Source organism: Leopardus geoffroyi, chromosome C2 (genome assembly GCF_018350155.1).
Source record: "Leopardus geoffroyi isolate Oge1 chromosome C2, O.geoffroyi_Oge1_pat1.0, whole genome shotgun sequence".
In the NCBI taxonomy this organism is placed as follows: domain Eukaryota; kingdom Metazoa; phylum Chordata; class Mammalia; order Carnivora; family Felidae; genus Leopardus; species Leopardus geoffroyi.
The window spans coordinates 124,782,080-124,800,294 of record NC_059333.1 but is presented as its reverse complement, the minus strand read 5'-3'; the positions used below and the strand labels follow the sequence as shown (position 1 = coordinate 124,800,294).

General features: G+C 36.3%; 1 protein-coding gene across 3 annotated transcripts in view; it reads right to left on the bottom strand.

Annotated features, from left to right (window-relative positions):
* PIK3CB (phosphatidylinositol-4,5-bisphosphate 3-kinase catalytic subunit beta) overlaps window positions 1-18,215 on the bottom strand; it is a 187,737-nt gene that overhangs the window by 53,234 nt on the left and 116,288 nt on the right. For all 3 annotated transcript variants that reach the window (XM_045503490.1, XM_045503491.1, XM_045503489.1), the window contains exons 9-12: window positions 14,415-14,666; window positions 12,521-12,617; window positions 8,848-8,978; window positions 4,781-4,831 (exon numbers count right to left, since the gene is read on the bottom strand). In XM_045503490.1, coding sequence (XP_045359446.1) covers window positions 4,781-4,831; window positions 8,848-8,978; window positions 12,521-12,617; window positions 14,415-14,666 — 531 coding nt within the window. The remainder of the gene's footprint in view (window positions 1-4,780; window positions 4,832-8,847; window positions 8,979-12,520; window positions 12,618-14,414; window positions 14,667-18,215) is intronic.

The window sequence follows — 18,215 nt, the reverse complement described above, 5'->3', positions numbered from 1 at the left end:
AATGGCCAAAATCCAGAACACTGACAACATCAAATGCTGTTGAGGATATGGAGCAACTCTTATTCACTGCTGGTGGGAATGCAAAACACTGCAACTGCTTAGAAAGACAGTGTGGCAGTGTCTTACAAAACTAAACATACTCTTACCATACAATCCAGTAATCATGCCCCTTCGTATTTACCAAAAGGAGTTGAAAATTTATGCCCACCAAAAACCCCGCACATGGATGTTTATAGCATCTTTATTCAAAATTGTCAAAATTTAGAAGCAACCAAGATGTCCTTCAGTGGGCGAATAGATAAACTGTAATACATACAGACAACAGAGTATTATTTAACACTAAAAGGAAAAGAGCTTTCATGCCACAAAAAGACATGGAGGACCCTTAAGTACATAGCACTAAGGGAAAGAAGCCAGTTTGAAAAGACTGCATACTCTATGATTCCAACTTATATAATATGTAGAAAAGACCAAACTATGGAGAGAATAAAAAGATCAGTGGTTGCCAGGGGTAGGGTGGGGAAATGAATAGGCAGAGCACAGAGGATTCATGGGACAGTAAAAATATTCTGCATAATATGATAGTGATAAAAACATATCACACATTGTCCAAACTCACAAAATACACAACACCAAGAATGAAACCCAAGGTAAACAAACTATGGACTTTGGGTGATTATGATTTGTCAATATAGGTGCATTCTTGGCAACAAATATACCACTTTGGTGAGTGATGTCGCTAATGGCAAAGGGAGATGCATGTGAAGGGACAGGGGTATATGAGAAATCTCTGTACCTTCCTGCTGATTTTGTTGTGATCCTAAAACTGTTCTTTAAAAAAACTATTTTACACACACACATACACATACACACACACACACACACACACACACACACACACACACACACACACAATATGTACGATTGCAATGGGTTTATATTCAGACCTTCAACCTACAAATGGTATGCTCTCTTTTACAGGCTTGACAGGGTTTCTCCGAAAAATTATCATGACAAGTCATCAGAATCTGAAAATCAAACTCCTACACTTACTTACACATCTCAAAATGAAACCTGCTGCTGCAAACAACACAGTATAAATTGTTCATGTCAGCGAAACGCAGACTGCTGTTAAATACTGCAAAAAGCTAGCAAACCTACTGTAATTTTGTGAATCAAAATTAGACTCTACAGACCTACTGTAAGTAAATATCCTGAAGACCTATGAGTAAACTAAGAGTGGAAAAGCAAGGGGATTGGCTCTATAATTGTACTGTGATTGTTTACCGAGCTATGAAAAGCACAGCACTGAATAAAGCCAAGGTAAAAATAAACAACTACCAGAAATGTGGCAGGAAGCCCAAAGAAAACACAGAATCTTACATTCTTTTGCAAAACCCAAAATAATCAGTAATGAAAACTTACACTGTATAGGGTAAATGGTGATCTTATACACCTGTTCAAATGTTTGAACTAAAGTAAGATAATGGTGGAAAGCAATTAACACTAACATTCATATTCTCTATTTTTCTTTACATGTGGATTTTTCAAAAACCATATACATATTATGATATAACAGTGATTACTGACTAGAATAAATCAAAGCAAATACACTTTGCTATAAGCACATCAAAAAAATGAGTGTGGCTTTCCCCCCTTTCCCAATGGGGGGGATATGGGTATGAGGGGGCATGAAAGGAAGAAGCCATTGCTATAACATAAAGATTCAAGGAGAAACAAGTGTTGATATAGAAGCTACAGGAAGTTGTCCAGAGATCTAGCTAACATAATTAATGAAGGTGGCTACACTAAACAACAGCTTTTTAACGTGCACGAAACATATTTATATTAGAAGGAAATGCCATCTAAGACTTTCACAGCTACAGAGGAGAAGTCAATGTCTGGCTTCAAAGCTTCAAAGGACAGGCAGACTCTCGTTAGGGCTCACACAGCCGGTGACTTTAAGTTGAAGCCAGTGCTAAATGACCATTCCAAAATCGGATGGCCCTTAAGAATTATGCTAAATCTACTCTGACTGTGCTCTATAATAAATGGAACAACAAAGCCTGATGACAGCACATCTGTTTACAACATGGTTTACTGAATATGTTATGCTCACTGTTGAGACCTACTGGTCAGAAAAAAAGATTCTTTTCAAAACTTTAGTACTGACAATGCACCTGGTCATCTAAGGGCTCTGATGGAGATGTACAATTAGACTGATGTTGTTTCATGCCAGCTAACACAATATCCACCTTGCAATCCATAGATTAAGGAGTAATTTCAACTTTCAAGCCTTATTATCTAGGAAATACATTTTGTGAGGTCTAAGTTGCCACAGTGATTCCTCTGATGGATGTGGACAAAGTAAATTGAAAACATTCTGGAAAGGATTCACCATTCTAGATGCCATTAAGAACATTCATCATTCATGAAAGAGGTCAAAATATCAACATTAACAAGGAGTTTGGAAGAAGTTGATTCCAACCCTCATGGATGACTTTGAGTGTTTCAAGACTTCAGGGGAGGAAGTAACTGCAGATGTGGTAAAAACAGCAAGATAACCAGAAGTGAAGCCTGAATATGTGACAGACATGATGCAATCTCATGATAAAACGTGAACAGATGAGGACTTGTTTCTTATGGATCAGCAAAGAAAGTGTTTTTTAAGTTTATTCATTTTTGAGGCGGGGGGGGGGGGGGGGCGGAAGCAGGCTCGAGGCTCTGAGCCATGAGCACAGAGCCCGACACGCGGGGCTCAGACTCATGACTGTGAGATCATGACCTGAGCCAAAGTCGGATGCTTAGCCAACCGAACCACCCAGGTGCCCCAAAGAAAGTGGTTTCTTGAGATAGAATCTACCGCTGGTAAAGATGCTGTGAAGTCTGTTGAAATGACAACAAAGGATTTAGAATATGACATAAACTTAGTTGATAAAGCAGCAACAGGGATTGAAAGGATGGACTCTAATTTTGAAACAAGTTCTACTGTGGGTAAAATGCTATTAAGCAGATTGCATGCTGCAGAGAAATCGTTCCTAAAAGGAAGAAGAGTCAGTTAATGCAGCAAACTTCATTGTGGTCTTGTTTTAAGAACTGCCACAGTTACCCCCACCTTCAGCAACTTCCACCCTGATCAGTCAGAAGTCATCAACATCAAGGCAAGAACTTCCACCACCAAACAGATTAGAACTTGCTGAAAGCTCAGGTAATGATTAGCACTTTTTAACAAAAAGTGTTTTTAAATTAAGGTATGTATATTGTGTTTTAGGTGTAATGCTGTGGCACATGTAAGATTACAGTACAGTGTAAACATAACTTTTATATGCAGTAGGAAGCCAAAAAATTCATGACTCACTTTATTGTGATATTCCCTTTATTGCAGGGGTCTGGAACAGAACCCACAGTATCCCCAAGGTCTGCCTATAATTGCATGGCAAGCTGATAAGCGTATACTTGCACTTCTTTTGTGTCATTAAAAAGAAGTGCTCTCAAAGTATTTATGGTAGTAGATGACTTGTACTGCAGGACTATGGGTATTTTTGAAAACTCTTAATGGCAAAGCAGAAGACACCCTGAGCCAGACATTTCTCCAACTAGCCAACATTAAATAGAGCTTTGATTCTGTGTAAATGAAAAAAACATACACTCTCTCCATTTTGCCTTCTGGCCTCTATATAATTAACCGTTCTATGTAGAATGGCCTTATACTGAAGACACATAAAAACTGTAAACAGACAACATGGTAAGAGAACATTAGGTCAGACTCAGCAAAGTCTTAAATGATCTTAAGAGTAAAAAAATTAAACTAAAAAATATAGGTGGTAGAAAAATTGCATATGGTGTAAACTAAACAAAGTAATCTACTTTGTAGTTTTTGGGTACAAACAATGGGTATGTGTGGCAGAAATTACTGTTTATTCCTCAGTATGCATTCTGCTCTTCATCCTTTATTAACTAGAATCTTTTTCTGGCCAAGCACATGACTGCCCAGCCTACGACTACATTTCCCAGCCTCACTTGTGGTTAGGTATGGCCATGTGAGGAAGTCCTGATTAATGAGATGTGAGCAGCAATGAGGCATATAAATGATATCCTCAAAAAGAATGGGTACGGCCTCTACTCTTGCTTTCCCTATTCCTTGCTGGCTGCACCATAATACACAAGAAACTGAAGCACTAGTATTAAACTTGAGACAAAAAGTACACACTAACATGATAGAGCACCAAGATGGAAGAAACTGGTTCCCCAGCACTGTAAATCCTGGCCTGATTATATATGCTGTTACATGAGATAAATAAAATTACAGCCTCTTCATTCAACTGAATACTATTCAAAAAGACAGTATTGTCAATCTATGAGGTGGCATAACATCCCTTAAAGACTAGCTGCTGGGGGTGCTTGGCTGGTTCAGTCAGTAGTGCATGCAACTCTTGATCTCACACTGGTGAGTTCAAGCCCCATGTTGAGCATGGAGCCTATATATATATATATATATATATATATATATATATATATATATATATATATAGTATATACAATACAATACAATAAAAAAGACAAGCTGCTAAACCTGTGCTTATATCAGAAAAGGGTTTACCACTGAACACAGACCACCTACAAACAGCTGCCATTCAACAAAAAACATAGTATGTACATACTCACATACACTCTCAGGCTATTCTTCCATAAGAGTATGGTCATCTATAAGCTCATTATCATAAATGAGATGAAAGTAACTAATAAGGAGAAAGGGTCCTTTTAAAACCTTGATACTTACTGATACATTAGCACTGTCACTGCTTGCAATCTCAGCTGCCTTCTCGATTATCTGTTAAAAAAAAACTTTTAAAATTAAATTTTGGCTCTTGTATTTGGAAAATTTTAATTGTAAATGATTATAATTGTACTTAGACTAAAAGAAACAACATATGGTCTGGCATTTCTATGCTTTATAATGTAAACATGAATTTTAAATGCAAAATGGTATTACACAGTGATTCCCAATCTTCGAACTTTTTTTTAAATCTTTTTAGAAAATATTTTTATTTATTTTTGAGAGACAGAATGCGAGCAGGGAGGGGTAGAGAGAGAGAGGGGGACAGAGGATCAAAAGCAGGCTGCACACTGACAGCGGCGAGCCCGATATGGGGCTGGAACTCACCAACCATTAGATCATGACCTGAGCCTAAGTTGGACACTCAACTGACTGAGCCACCCAGGCGCGCCCCCCCCCCCCCATCCCAATCTTTAAACTCTTGACAACTGGGTATCAAGGGTATTATTATAAGGGACTGTGACTCCTAGGGTGCACTAGCATTGTCTCTAGACAAAATAAGCAATGGCTTGCATATGCATATGAAAGAATTTTAAATACAGGTAAATATTTTCTGCTTAAGAAAATGCAAAGGTATACAAGAGTTACTAAATAAATAGTAAGGTTTTGTCACTGTTTTTCTTAATTAACATAACAAAAGTAGAGTATCAAGAGACACCCGTTTGAATTCATTAAGTTCTAAATGGGCTCTGATTCTTTTTTTTAAGTTTATTTATTTTGAGAGAGAGAGAGAGAGAGAGAGAGAATGAGGTAGGGGCAGAGAGAAAAAGAGGTAAAATGCCAAGCAGGCTCTGCACTGTCAGCACAGAGCTCAAACCCATGAACTGTGAGATCATGACCTGAGCCAAAATCAAGAGTCCGATGGTTAACCAACTGAGCCACCCAGATGCCCTTTAAAGAGACTCTGATTCTTGAAAAGACGGGAAAAATCAATGGTTAAAGAATCTGAAGATTTATATCCTAATACTGAGTTATATAATCTTAAATGAATAATTTAACTGTATCCTCAAATGTAAAGTGCAGTGATAACTCTTATCCTATTTCACAGGGTTGTTATAAAAACAAAATGAGATTACAGTCATTAATCAATAACCATAAAATTGACTTGAAAAGCAAAAGGTACACAAGTGATCACAACAAAAACTATTAAATAAAAAGAACACAGGGAACCTTCACCTTTTCTATCTGTATTAACTGATATTTTAAATGATCGCATATAAATTGTACAATTAAAAAAACCCAATAATTATAAACATATTTATACATATTTAAAGAAAAACCCTCTATCTCAAATTCATCTTCAAGACAGACTAAGAGATTACAAAAGCAAAAAGTTTAGTGACGTAAGCAATATTTTTTTGTTTTTTAAAAATTGGACCTCTCTTGAAATAGCAGGTGAAAACTATTTAAATTTGCAGAGGATGTTCTATTTGTAAAAATGTTCCAAAATGCACCACATTTTATATATATATGTGTGTGTGTGTGTGTATGTATATATATATATACGTGTATATATATATATATATATATATATATATATATGTATGTATATGTATATACATACACACACACACACACACACACACACACACACACACACACAATGGAGTATTACTCGGCAATCAAAAAGAATGTAATCTTGCCATTTGCAACTACGTGGATGGAACTAGAGAGTATTATGCTAAGCGAAATTAGTCAGAGAAAGACAAATATCATATGACTTCACTCATATGAGGACGTGAATAGACAAAACAGATGAACATAAGGGAAGGGAAGCACAAATAATATAAAAACAGGGAGGGGGACAAAACAGAAGAGACTCTTAAATATGGAGAACAAACAGAGGGTTACTAGAGGGATTGTGGGAGGGGGGACAGGCTAAATGGGTAAGGGCACTAAGGAATCTACTCCTGAAATCATTGTTGCACTATATGCTAACTAACTTGGATGTAAATTTAAAAAATTAATTACTTTAAAAAATAATAATAAAATGCACCCCATTTTGGAGCACCTAGGTGGCTCAGTCAGTTCAGTATCTGGCTCTTAATTTCGGCTCAGGTGATGATCTCATGGTTTGTTGGATCGAGTCCTGCACCCAGCTGAGCGCTGAGAGCTCAGAGTCTGCTTGGGATTCTTTCCTCCTACTTTGCTTCTCCCCCCATTTCATCCAAAAGAAACTATAATTGTTGAACTCACACTATAACAACACAAAAATAGTTGCAGCTTATACTATTAAGTGTATCACAAGTAGCTATGCCTTCTGGTTAAATTGCTATTCTAAGGAATAAAGCCAAGGCATGAATGCAAAGAGGAGTCAAAATACCTTTTTCTACTCAATGAACACTAAGGTCTATGGTTCTTGACATATCTGAGATTTGAGATTTCTGCTGTAATAACCCCTATTATTACTAATCAGGAAAATACTTTAGAAGAATTTGAAATAAAAAGCCTTATTTTTTATTTTTTTACATTTATTTATTTATTTTGAGAGAGAAACAGCATAAGCGGATGAGGGGTAGAGAGAGATGGAGTGAGAGAATCCCAAGCTGGCTCCGCACTGACAGATGTGGGGCTTGAATGGACCATGAGATCATGACCTGAGCTGAAACCAACAGTCAGATACTTAACCAACTGAGCTACCTCGGTGCCCCGAAAAGTTGCTTCTTATGTTGATAAAGTTCAATTAAAATGAGAGTAAAGAAGAAACATTAGGTAACAAGTTTAATTTACATACTACTTTAGAAATCTATTCTATACAGGTCTGGTAGTGCTGGATTTTAAAATACAATTGATTTGAATATTATTTAGTGTGATATCAATTTTATTAATTTAGAATTTTTATTTCTTTTGAAAAACAGAGAGAGAGAGAACATGAGCAGGGGAGGGGCAGAGAGAGGGAGAGACAGAGAGGATCCCAAGCAGGCTCTTCACTGTCAGCACAGAGACTGATGTGAGGCTCTAACTCATAAACCGTGAGATCATGACCTGAGCCAAAATCATGAGTCGAATGCTTAGCTGACCAGTATATTATCAATTTTTAAGGGAAGTTTATTCTCACATAGATTAAGGAAATAAAATAAATTAGCTATTCTCTGAGAATTTGCTTCAAGATTTTCTCATAAAAATCAGCATCAATCACACGTGAAGCAATGATGCCAAGCCTGAAGATAAAACATATGACAACTTAGCTCTCTTAGAATGTAAATTAGCAAAGCCCCATTTTCAAATCCACGAGATACCCTCCAGATTGCCAAGATAAGCAGTTTGTATACTAAGGAAATGTGTTAAAAATGGAAGTCCTTGGTATAGATTCTACATAAATAACAGTACCTTAGGAAGTCTTCCTAATAGTAATATTCAACATAAATTATCTGTTCTTTGAATACCAATTCTAACAACAGTAGTAATTATGTCTTTAATCCCTGAATATGCTGGGCAAGCTTTAAGGACGGTTCACATGCTCAGATTTACATATGAATGCATTTACAGCCGTTTTCAATTGAAAAGAACCTCAGAGAACCATTATAATTTCCTCATTTTATAAATGAGAAACCTGACTTCCAGAGATACTATGTTCTACCTGGTCAGTGATGAAGCCAAGACTAAGTAAGAGTTAGCTGGCTCCACGCTCAGTGGTCTTTCCACTGAATCAAGCTGACAACATATGTGACGTTTGGAAAGAAAAAGTTTTTGTAAAGTTTCATTATAAACATGTAGAGCCAAGGGGCGCCTGGGTGGCTCAGTCGGTTGGGTGTCTGACTTCGGCTCAGGTCATGATCTCACGGTCCGTGAGTTCAAGCCCCACGTCGGGCTCTGTGCTGACAGCTCAGAGCCTGGAGCCTGCTTCACATTCTGTGTCTCCCTCTCTCTCTGACTCTCCCCTGTTCATGCTCTGTCTCAAAAATAAATAAACGTTAAAAAAAAAAAAAAAAAAAAGATAAACATGTAGAGCCAAGAACTAACAATTCAATGATTTTCATACATAGTGGCCTTTAAAATAATTAGCTTACCTTATCAAAGGGAGGATAATAATAAGGTTGTTTTTTATTCTCTGGGAATTTGATATGCAAAGCTGTTGCATTTTCCGTATATGGATTTGTCTGAACAGTTCCCATTGGATTCAACATTTCTTCAAGTTCATCTAAAATATGCAAATAATTTTGATTCTTAAAAAATGTTTTTGAAACTAAACTAAAATTCTTAATAGATTTCAACCATGAAAATTATTTTTAAAGTATGTTACCTAAGGAATTTGTCAGATAATTTTATCAGTAAGCCTCTAATTTTCTGTTAATACTTGACACAAGAGATGAATGCGTTTACATACATCTCTAAAATGAGAAAGTTTACAAAAATTAATACTTACCTCACTCACATCTTCCTTCAAATTTGGTAAGAATTCTCAATCTTTTTTTTTTTTTAAATATATGAAATTTATTGTCAAATTGGTTTCCATACAACACCCAGTGCTCATCCCAAAAGGTGCCCTCCTCAATACCCATCACCCACCCTCCCCTCCCTCCCACCCCCCATCAACCCTCAGTTTGTTCTCAGTTTTTAAGTCTCTTATGCTTTGGCTCTCTCCCACTCTAACCTCTTTTTTTTTCCTTCCCCTCCCCCATGGGTTTCTGTTAAGTTTCTCAGGATCCACATAAGAGTGAAACCATATGGTATCTGTCTTTCTCTGTATGGCTTATTTCACTTAGCATCACACTCTCCAGTTCCATCCACGTTGCTACAAAAGGCCATATTTCATTTTTTCTCATTGCCACGTAGTATTCCATTGTGTATATAAACCACAATTTCTTTATCCATTCATCAGTTGATGGACATTTAGGTTCTTTCCATAATTTGGCTATTGTTGAGAGTGCTGCTATAAACATTGGGGTACAAGTACCCCTATGCATCAGTACTCCTGTATCCCTTGGATAAATTCCTAGCAGTGCTATTGCTGGGTCATAGGGTAGGTCTATTTTTAATTTTCTGAGGAACCTCCACACTGCTTTCCAGAGCGGTTGCACCAATTTGCATTGTAAGAATTCTCAATCTTGAAAAAGACTTCACTGGAATTGCTTCCCATCAAAATAACGTGACCCAAAAAATTTTCCTAACTTCATCACATATAGGGATTTCTTATTTTCTGTGGTCACCACAGTACCCAAACTGTTATTTCTGAGGGTCATCAATGACATTCTTTTGAACAAACCTAATGCTATTTATGTTCCTAGATCATTCCATAACTGCTGATACAGTTAAACACCTCTCCAGTAGTCTCTGCAATACTCCATTCAAGTGGTACTGCTATCAACTGTGTCTTTCTTCAAGGCACTGCTCCCACACTCTAAAATGGTCCATTCACAGACTTGTGCATATGCATCCTACATTTCAATGCTCTCATAAAACCCCGGAGTTCATGTAACTTTCATTTCACAGATAAACTATTAAAAAGACATTAAACTCAAGATAAGAGAACAGAATTAGCAGTACATCCTCAAGTCTCCCGTCTGCAAACTAGTATGTCCTTCCTTATACTGATTTTTAGCAGTTGTTCTCTCCTAAGGAAACAAAAGATAGAAATCCATTGTGTCCAGGCCTAATATCCAGATACTATGCACACTCGAATTATTTACCAATGCTAGAAAATCTTCACAAAGTATTTGCAAGTTTCAGGTCCTGATCAATTCTTTGCTCATGTTTAATATCGTCAAATTTCATAGAAGGAAGCAATTCTCATCATTTATACACTTCTAAATCAGATTTCTCAGCAAATTAAAATCTTATACTTATGGTAGCATTATACTTCCTTGTCCTATAACATGCAATCTATCTAAACTAAAATGTACCATTTTAGTATTCTTATCAGTCCCAAACACATAGAGGTAACCTTGCTTAAAAGGGGTTACAAAAAGGCACTCTAATACATTATAGAGAGTATGAATTGGTACAGTCTCTACTGGAGAGCAATTTGTGATTATTCATCAAAATTACAAATGTATTTACTCTTTTTTATTTTAAAATTCCAAGTTTTTATTTTTTTTAAGTTTTTATTTTAATTCGAGTTAGTTAACATAGAGTGATTTATCAGTTTCAGGTGTACAATAACAAATGTATATATTCTTTAACACAATAAACCCATCTCTAGGAAATCTTACACAAATACCTACACATAAGCAAGGTTATTCATTGTAACACTTGCTTAAATTATCAAAAGATAAGTCTACTTTAAAAAGCATCAGCAGCACTCTAGATAGATACATAAGGTTAAAAGGGCAAGAGCAGAACACTGCACAGAAAATGCTACTTTCTTTCAGAATGGAAAAAAAATAGAATATTTCCTAGTGTATACATGAAGAAATCGGGAAAGATATAAAAGCAACCAGAAATGTGATTATATACCCTTTAGTGATGACCTAGGGACTCTAGATAATAGATTATTTGAAAAAAAAAAAAAGACTATTTGTATTTCAGCCTCACTCCTACAGGGATAAAGTGACAATTCTAGAGTTGATACATGCAGAGAAAATGTGTTCATTTATTATTTTTCATGTTATATTTTGTTAGAGATGAAGTCAGGTTCATGGTATGCCAAGTTAATACTGTCCAAAATCATCAATTCTGCCAAAAATACGAGTCAACTTGCTTGGAGATTCTAGAGAACATGTGTGAATCTAAATTAAGGTTTTGAAAGAAGTATAACTGCTGAAATGCATAACTTTTACTGTTATGACACTCACAGTTTCTCTTAAGAAATGCATAAATGCATACTATTCTATATTTTGGGAATAACATGATTAATAAAAACTATTACAAGTATATGTAGGAAAGAGCAGAAATTAAAGAATATATATACACATAAAATATTAGAATATGAGGAGTTTTAAATACGTCTGTGAGGAACTGATTATCCAAAACCAGTTTCTCAGATGGCAACTACTAATAAATGAATATTTTCAAACGTCTGTCACCCACAAAATAATTTTAAAATGCACGTAAGTTCACAATTTTATTAACTGTATTAATGAGCTATGAAGGCAGGGGGAAAAAAAGAAAACCACTATTACAATGCAAAGCTTACACTAAAAACTTCCAACATTCAAAAAAAAAGCAATATGGAATAATGGAAAGAGTCAAGCAATCTTTTGTATAAACCCTGGTTTTGAGCCAATTATGTACGACTGACCAACTTATCATCTCTGAGGTTCACTTTTCTCATCTGTAAAATGGAGATAAAACTATCTACCTTATTGGGGTGCTCTGCATAATATTTAAGAAATACAGACAAATTATAGCTCAAATTTCGCATTAAAGCCAACTAAACACTTATTGTATTTTTACTATTCCTCCCATATTAGTGGATGTGCCTTCTATTAGTGCAGTAAATTTAGTACAACTAGGCACAACAAAGGTTGTTATAAGACATTGTTTTTTAGGACAATTTCTCCAAAACCTGCAAAAATAAAATGTTTAAAACAACAACATATTCATTAAGATAACAAATATATTCAGATATAAATCACTTTTTAAACATATTAAAACAATCTGTGGGAATCTGTTTTAGAAAGAATAATAAAGATACGAAATGAAGGTTTCTTTACTAAACTAAAAGAATAGTGAGTCATAAAGAAACAGTAACTAGTCCACATGCCAAAAGTTACTCTTTAAGGATTAGGATATAAATCTTACCAGGAAATGAAGACCAGCTGTGCAATATTATGTCTCCAGATCTCAACTGTCCTTTAAAGTCAAAAACCATTGTATTTACCCATGCTACAGGATAATGCTGTTGAAAAAGATACCATTGCATAAATACGCTGAAAATGAACTTTAGCATGTAAATGTGTACATGCCCTTTGTTTCAAAAATTTAGTTCTAGAAATTGCTAGAGTTCCCGATGATTTCCAAAAAATCATCCAAAATAAAACAAGATATACATGGAAAAATGTTCAAGATCTTTACAGTGGTTCAAGAAAACTCTGAAAGCCAACTAATGTCTTATGATAAAATAACATATCCAAAAAACAGTATTTAATGTATAAACATTGCAAGTGATAAGGAATTTTTAATGATTCAAGAAAATATGCGTGATATAATGTCAGGCTGTATGTTTTAAGAGCTTTAAGCCTAAGTAAATCTTACGTAGGAGAAGGCAATGTATTCTGGTATTGTAGAACTTATTAATATTTCTAAAAAGGAAGTGCCAAGCTCACAGACTTACACAGGTATCTAGACCAATTAACTTGGTCACAATTTATCAAAAATACTCATAAATAGTCAAAAGCTTTTAGTAAAATTCTGTATCAGTGGAAGAAAAAACACTGAGGAAATAACTCTTCTGTGACTTTTACATCCTAAAATTTATTTTTTTTAACTATATGGTAATAGCCACAAGAAAAGCCTTGCATTCTCACAGTAAAAAATAAAGGATACAAATACACATACATAAATATAGTAACCAGTTTTTTTAAAAAAGTATACAATTCATGCCTCCATGCCTTCTAAACTTATAAGAAAATGAAAAAGACCTGACTAAAAACAGGAAATGGAAGATGAGAATATCAGAACAGGTACACCATCCCTTTTCCACAACCTCAAAATCTAACAAACTCCAAAAACTAAAGGTTTGTCCATAACTCATTTCACAGTGCAGGGCACCTCGGTGGCTCAGTCGGTTGAGCATCCATCTGACTTCGGCTCAGGGCATGATCTCAAGGTTCATGAGTTCCAGCCCCACATCAAGCTTGCTGATGTCAGTGTGTAGCCTGCTTTGGATCCTCTGTCCCCTCTCGCTGCCCCTCCCCACTCACGTGCACACGCAAGTGCTCTCTTTCTCTCAAAAATAAACCTTAAAAAAAAAATAATTCATTTGACAGTAAAACATGGTCAGAAATGGCATGAACTTAACTGATACTCTTCATTTGTCTCATTCAGTATGAACAGTCACAGATTTCACTGTTGGATACTGATGTGTTTGATTACAGATTTGTGCTCCAGATCCCACAGGGTGTGTTGAGTGAAGTGTGTTGTGTAATCTTTCTAAAATTCAAAAAATTCTGAGTGTTCAAGTATATGTGGCACCTAGAATTTTAGTTAAGGGACTGTGGACATATAATTTTTTAGATCTTTTCATTCATTTTTATCTGTATCTTTTTAAGTTTATTTATTTTGAAAGGGGGAGAATGAGTGAGGGAGGGGCAGAGAGAGGGGGACAGGGAATCTAAAGCAAGTTCTGTGCTGTGAGCACAGAGCCCGACCCAGGGCTCAAACTCACAAACTGTGAGATCATGACCTGAGCCGAAGTCGGACACTTAAGTGACTGAGCCACCCAGGCACCTCTCACCTCTCTCTTCTTAAAAGTATAGTATTTATAACAGAACACTTACAGTAGGACATTTGCTAAAACAAATCTGCCAGAAGAGAAAATAAATAAACAGAATATAAAAATGGATATTTATTGTCTTTTTAAAATCACTTCTTATGGACCAAAGTTATATGATAAAATTTCACTTATATTACTCAATTATTTCAAAGAGTCTTAAAATCATTCCATTATAAAAATTTTTCAGTAGTACATAATTACCACTTTCCCAGATTTCCGGATGGTCTGATATTTAGAGGGATTAATAGTTTTAGTCGATTTTTTCGTTTTCACTTTATCCAAAACTGCATAAATAGCAAAACATAATCGAGCCATTCGTGGCAGGTCACAAATATTTATATCAAATTCCAGTGGTTCATTCCAAATGTGATCATTTTTCCCTGATATCTCTGAGCTTACGATGGTTTTACACAGGAGTTCGGTACCATGAAAAAGGCCAGCCCTGACATGAACCTATAATGAAGGAGACAAAAACAAACACAGATTTATGAACACTGTACTAGTGAACACCTCTATTTTGAAGAAAAATCGTATATTGGGAGAAGGAGCATACCAACTCTAGGAAAAACCTTTTGTCCACAGAACCATCAGGCTATAATTAATCAGTAGATACTTCACTAAACTGTTATTTTAACCTATTTTTCACTTAATCCAAGAGGTCTCAATATATGTATAAACAGATCTACAGAAACCAAGACCATAAATATAAAACTATTACTATCATATGCTCACTTCCACTGACTTCATTTACTCGGGATCTTGTCTTACTCTTCTGCAAAACTGGAAAGGAAGTGATGGATGGAATGTCTCCCAAGTCTCTTCCTACATTTAAAAAATTTTTATTTTAGAGGGACAAAGGGAAAGAGGGAGGGAGGGAGAGAGGGAGAGAGGGAGGGAGGGAGAGAGAGAGGGAGAGGGAGAGGGAGAGGGAGAGAGAGAGAGAGAGAGAGAGAGAGAGAGAGAGAATCTTAAGCAGGATTCAATCTTAAGCAGGCTCAGCATGGAGCCTGACATGGTGCTTGCTCCCACAACCCTGCAATCATGACCTGAGTGGAAATCAAGAGTCAGAGGTTTAACCAACTGAACCATCAGGCGCCCTTATTTTCTTACTTTGAAACCATCATCAAGCCTACACTGTGTACAAGCCTATACTGTATAAACTTAAATAAAAAATAACAAAATACAATATATACTCACTAAAAGCATATTCACATTTTGACAGTACAAAGAAATGAATACAAATAAAACTAGTTGTACTATGAGAGTAAGAACATTGGTGACTTATCCTTCTCTTATTTTCAATTATATTTTATAATGTTATCGTTAAAATACTTTAAAATTGGGGTGCCTGGGTGGCTCAGTTGGGTAAGGGTCCAACTCTTGACTTGGGCTCAGATCATGATCTCTGTAATGAGATCAAGCCCTGTGTCAGGCGCCGTGCCCAGCATGGAGCCTGTTTGAGATTTTCTCTCTCTCCTTCTGCCCTCCTCTGCTCGAACTCTCTTTCTCTCAAAAACAAACAAACAAACAAATAACACAAAATAAAATACTTCAAAAATATTATTCTAGAAAGCACCAAACAAATAAGCTGGATGATCTAAATTTAAGATCCTAAATACAAGCCTAACACCAAATGCTCACAATCAATCTAAAACTCATAAAATTTAATGCAAATATGAATGAAAATGGAAACCATTTTTTGTATTACTTTTTAAAAAACCATTCAAGGTTATCTGTTTTTAAACAGTGTCAAAAGAATAAACAAATAAATAAAAAATAAACAGACATGGGGTGCCTGGGTGGCTCAGTGGATTGAGTGTCCGACTTTGGCTCAGGTCATGATCTCGCAGTCCATGAGTTCGAGCCCCGCGTTGGGCTCTGTGCTGACAGCTCGGAGCCTGGAGCCTGCTTCGGATTCTGTCTGTCTGTCTCTCTCTCTCTCTCTCTCTCTCTCTCTCTCTCTCTCTCTCTGCCCCTCCCCTGCTCATGCGCTGTCTCTCTCTCAAAACTAAACAAACATTAAACAAATTTTTTTACATAAATAAAATAGACACTGTCAAGACTGAGTAGTCACAGCCTTAAGCAACTTTTAAGTCTATGTCTACAGTACTTTAAATGATATTCCCCTGTGTTCCCTGAAATAAGGCAAAAAGTCTGGAGATTATTTTTTTTACTCTGTAAATTATACGATAATAATTATGAAGAAAGATTTATACAACAGCACTTTTAGGAAATCTTTGTATTTACCTTTATGCTATACTCAAAGTATCTAAACTATGAGACACTTACAATACTAGTATTTTTAAAGGCCAAGACAAAATAGGAATAATAATTACTTTATTCTGTAAAGAAAACTGCAATTGCCTATAAGAACCATAATTATTTTCTCCTAAGCAACTAAGAAATGGCCCTATCATGAAATGCTCAAAAGATGGAATTTAGTGTTAGTAAAATTGTATGGAAGATAGGAAGAGCACAAAACTCAAGATTATGAAGTTTTCTTTTCCTCCCTGAGATACCTCAGGAAAACTGAGCATCAATTAATGAACACACAATGAATGGTAATTTTAGTTTATCAGGAGGTTAGGAAAGGTTCCATCACTATGCACTAGTCATTATCTTTTTCTTTTTTTTTAATTAGGAAAGTGCAAATCATGTTTATTTATTTTTGAGAAAAAGAGAGACAGAGTGTGAGTGGGAGGGGGCAGAGAGAGAGGGAGACACAGAATCCAAAGCAGATTTCAGGCTCTGAACTGTCAGCACAGAGCCTGATGAGGGGCTCAAACTCACAAACCATGAGATCATGACCTGAACCGAAGTCAGATGCTTAACCAACTGAGCCACCCAGATGTCCCTCTTTTTTTTTTTTGTTTTAATGTTTATTTATTTTGAGGGAGAGCATGCTCACCTGCATGCATGGGATGGGCCGAAAGAGAAGAAAAGAGAGAATCCCAACCAAGCAAGGTAGAGCCTGCTTGGGATTCTCCCTCTCTCTCTCTCTTTTGCTCTCTCTCTCTCTGCCCCTCCCTCACACTCACCGTCTCTCTCTTTCTCTCTCTCTCAAAAATAAATAAGAAAACACACACACACACACATACACACAAAGAAATGTGTACTGACGCCTGTCATAACAGGAGTCTGGAATTGAAGAAGTATCTGGGCTACAGGCAAAGGCTTAAGAATAATAAGCAAAGGAGGTACAGTTTTTCAATTTTCTGACAAACAGCATATCAGTAGTTGTTTTCCAAGATGTGAAAAATCCAAATGAGAGGGGAAAAAAACTAAGAGGTGTTGAGGCAGGGCCCACATGCCTAAAGCAATCAATCCATCTGACCTCCGAGTTTCCTGACCTCAAAATCTCCACAGTACTTCCTCTCCTTCCCCTCTGCCCCACAAACCCAATCACATGCAGAATCTGACTTTGCCACACCGTAGCAACTCCAAATCACTAATTGCTACATCTCACTTTCTAGCCACTTCTCCTTCTAACTCACTCTGACACTCCCACAGGAAAATCCCCTTGCCCATTTTTAGCCTCATTTCAATGACCGACACCTCCCCTTCTTTCCCCATCAGCTTTGTCTGCCTTTGCCTTCCCTACAATTCTCTGCTAATGCCAGTCTCTCCCTCTGTCACACACAACTGAGGTCCATACCCTGAACAGACCTAATCACTTGTCTCCTCTCCATACTACATGTTTTTGGGCCAACCAGCACCATGACTAACCAGTCTCAAATGTAAAATTATTGTTTCATCACTGCAAGAACATTTCTTACCATTACTTAACTGCTGAAAACTTGCATAGCCATTTACTCTTCTATAAGATGAGGCTTCCTCACATTCAATAAAAATATTAAAAATTTTAAAGCCCTTATTTAAGCTCCCTTTTTTATCAGGTTTTCTGCTACCTAAAGACGACGTGCTGTGATGGATACCTCCTGTTGGTCACCCTATTCTATTGAGAAGTTATAGAACATTAGAACAATGAAATACTAGTCCATT